The 3,326-nt window shown below is 36.8% G+C and overlaps 1 protein-coding gene across 1 annotated transcript in view; it reads left to right on the top strand.

The window, feature by feature from the left end:
- Nucleotides 1-1,039: 1,039 nt before the first annotated feature.
- Nucleotides 1,040-3,326, top strand: part of LOC107753909 (myc box-dependent-interacting protein 1-like) — a 21,009-nt gene continuing 18,722 nt past the window's right edge. The window contains exons 1-3 of the mRNA XM_016570181.1: nt 1,040-1,060; nt 2,829-2,909; nt 3,014-3,068. Coding sequence (XP_016425667.1) covers nt 1,040-1,060; nt 2,829-2,909; nt 3,014-3,068 — 157 coding nt within the window. The remainder of the gene's footprint in view (nt 1,061-2,828; nt 2,910-3,013; nt 3,069-3,326) is intronic.

Genomic DNA, 3,326 nt, shown 5'->3' with positions numbered 1-3,326 from the left:
TTATTGCTCTTGAATATTTGTTAATTCCACCTGTTCATGGTGTGGTATCCGAAGTTACAAAAACACGTCATTCGGTGAAATGCCAAAAAAACACTTTTATTGTTAGATTTTTTTTTTTTAATTAGGAGATGTTGTAAATAATTGTGATTAACTTTACTGGCCAAGCTCACTGTTCGATACAGGTGGCCAGTTGATTGCCTGCAATATAAGCTGAAGTAGAAGTTTCATCACTCAGGGTAATGTTTTTGTCATGTGATGTACAGTAATGCAAATTCTCTGTTACACTACAGTGTCATCCATTAAACTGAATGACAGCATCACTGTAGAAATAACACTTTTAGCATCTTATTTACATTAAGGATAAATGAGGAATGTTCAACATTGACAAATATGTGTTAAACTGAATAAATATTAATATTTGAATGCATTTTTGTATCGATTCATTTGTGTTATTGATTAATTTTAGATGCCCACGAACAGAGAGAGCTGCTAGGCACTGTAAAAAGACAAAAACCTAATAAAGTAAATGCAGACCCAGAAGCTTGGGTGGCACTCTTAAAGCCCGTTCACACCAAGAACAATAACTATAACAGTAACTATGCTAGCCTCCACACCAATTAACGATAGCACTGTTCGTTCAAATAACTGATATACAAGCCAGCCTGATTAATTGAATAATCTTTTTTTTTTAATTGACCAATAACCATGCCTGCTTGACTGATAAACAAAAGTATTAACTCAGTCATATTAGTGGATATTGCTCTATTTCAGATAATTTAAAGTGAACTTTGAGTAAGTAGTGAGTGAAATAAATGTTCTTCTGTCTTATAAATTCTGTATTATTTTATCATATCATTCATCAACCACCTCCTCTCTCTAGATATCTCGTCAGCCATTGAAAAATCCACGTTGTTCGACCACTAGCTCAGTGCCTGACAGTGGGTGTACAGTCAAATCCAGTGTTCCTGGAAGACCTCTGAGTCAGAGAGAATGCCTTAAGTCCCAGATCTGCTCTACTGCTCAGGGAGCACAGGTCATCATGACAAAGATCCAGGCCTCTGTATTTTAAGATGTCGGGGGGCTCGAGGGAGGGGTCCTGCTGCAATGCATTCGGGATCAGCTTTCAAACACTCGCTGCACAGTAATACACATTCATACATTCTTCAAGAAGAGCACAGCTGACACGGCCTTTATTAATATAGGCCAAGAGAAAGCCAGCGGGAGATTAAAGGGTTACTGTGATTTCCCCTCGAGCTTTATTGAAACCCTTTGCTCTACTAGACCAGGAACTTACTGTATTTTTCTATTTAGTTATATCTGAAAACTGTTACAAAAATGAACAGAATGCACAGTTTCCTGTTATGTGTAGCCTTTTTTGCTCTAGGTACTTTTTATTTGTAGAGAAGTGAGCATTCTGTCTTCCATTGGTCAGACAAACAGTCCCATCCCAAACTGTTTAGGGAAATTAACCTTTAGATGGCTTACTTGTCTTTGCATATTCAAATTTTTTGAAAGTATTTTAACATGGACACAATGTGAGACCATTCAGGGATGCACCATCCTATAAACTTCATCCTTTCATCTTGAATCCTTTTGACATTATGAAAGGGACTTCACAGGATGTGCTATTCTGTTGCCTGTGTCAAGCTGAAGGAAACCAATATCTCTGTGTCACAAATGGCATGGCATGATTAATATGCTGCGAGAAGTGATATGGGGGAGCAGAAGGAAAAGGAAATGACCTCTGAATAAATAGAACCATGCACTACCTCATACATGATGGTCAGGAAGTAGGGCAATCTGAACTAAAGGAAATGTGCATAATTAAATCGGCTAGGAAATAGTTGTATAATGGAAACATCCTATGGAATAAAAGGACATTGTGCTTTGAACTTTTGGCAGGTGTTTGTATGTGTGTGTGGCAAGAAAGTTCAGTTAATGAGAACTCGTCATAAGCCTCTTTGAATAAGTTTCATTTTTTATGAACAGTTACTGTATGTCAGCGTTCTTCATGGGGAAGAAGAACATGGAACCGATACTGAAAGCACCATTTGTGTTGGCCGGGGATCTAAGATCCTATTTCTTGCCACCTTTTTAAGACACACATACACATCTACACTCTTAAGATTGCGTTTTTAATTTGTTTAAAATGAAAAAGGCATTAAAAAATTGTTAATCAGATGAATTAATCAAAAAGTCCATGTAAAATGTCTGACAGCTGCTGAAGAATTTATTAAAGCAATAATGTCATGCTGATGATTTTATCACAATTATAGGATGTGGTTAAACCTGAGAGCAATGTATAATAATAATAATAAATCATTTGATTTATTATCACTACTGTTAATCACAATAAACAAGTTAATTAGCTTGACAGAAATTCAGATAAATATGGTACGGATAACTTTCTTTGCTTGTTACTTTGTCACGTCGCATCTGTTTAAGACATGTTGACTGTAGGCTGTTTATGGTTTTCACGCAGTTCTAACCAGATACAGTGTGATAAGTTCAATGTTATTAAAGTTGATTATGAGGGGCATGATGCAACTAAACCAGTCTTTTCACAAAATATATTATACTCACTTTTATACATATTTCTTTGTTTGTTTCTTTACATTAATTCAAATTTTTTTTAGCGCTTTCGTTTACAAAGAAAAACCACTTGTTACATTTGACATTTTTAGGTTATGATATTTTCAAATTCTTGCCTTGGTCCACACAAACACAAAGGCTGGCTTACACACCAGTAATGCAGATGTTTTGTACCAGTATGTGTTTGTATGTTAGAGTATGTATGATGTCGGCTGCTTTGCGTTGCTCTCTGATAGGTGTTGCAGAAGTTGGGAAAGGCGGATGAAACGAAAGACACAGCATTTGAGGAGGAAGTGGCCAAATTCAACAAGCAGCTGGTAAGAGTAATATACTGCTTGCCTTGACATTTGACCTCTGACCCTTTTCGTAGTTCTTAAATATCTAGTGATGGTTTCTTCTCTCTCTGATCTCTATATCACAGGCTGATGGCAGCAAATTGCAGAAAGACTTCAAGGCATATTTGGCGGCAGTCAAAAGTAAGACTCTAATGGACCGTTCACACCAAGAACGAAAACTATAAAGATAACTAGGCTATATTAGCGTCCACACCAACGGGCAATATCGTCTGTTTATTCTAAGCGCACACTCGTCTGCCGCTTTAAATTCTCAAGCTCGTTATAGCAGGATTGATACTGATTGTGTGTCAATATTTTTATTGTTCATCAGCTGGGAAAAAAGTGATTCCAACGATATCGTTTCTCTGTGCCTTTATCGTTATAGCTGTGGTGTGGGCT

The sequence above is a fragment of the Sinocyclocheilus rhinocerous genome, unplaced genomic scaffold (assembly GCF_001515625.1).
Source record: "Sinocyclocheilus rhinocerous isolate Xijiao unplaced genomic scaffold, SAMN03320098_v1.1 scaffold2666, whole genome shotgun sequence".
Lineage (NCBI taxonomy): Eukaryota > Metazoa > Chordata > Actinopteri > Cypriniformes > Cyprinidae > Sinocyclocheilus > Sinocyclocheilus rhinocerous.
The sequence above is the reverse complement of the archived record's forward strand: the minus strand, read 5'-3'. Positions and strand labels throughout refer to the sequence as shown.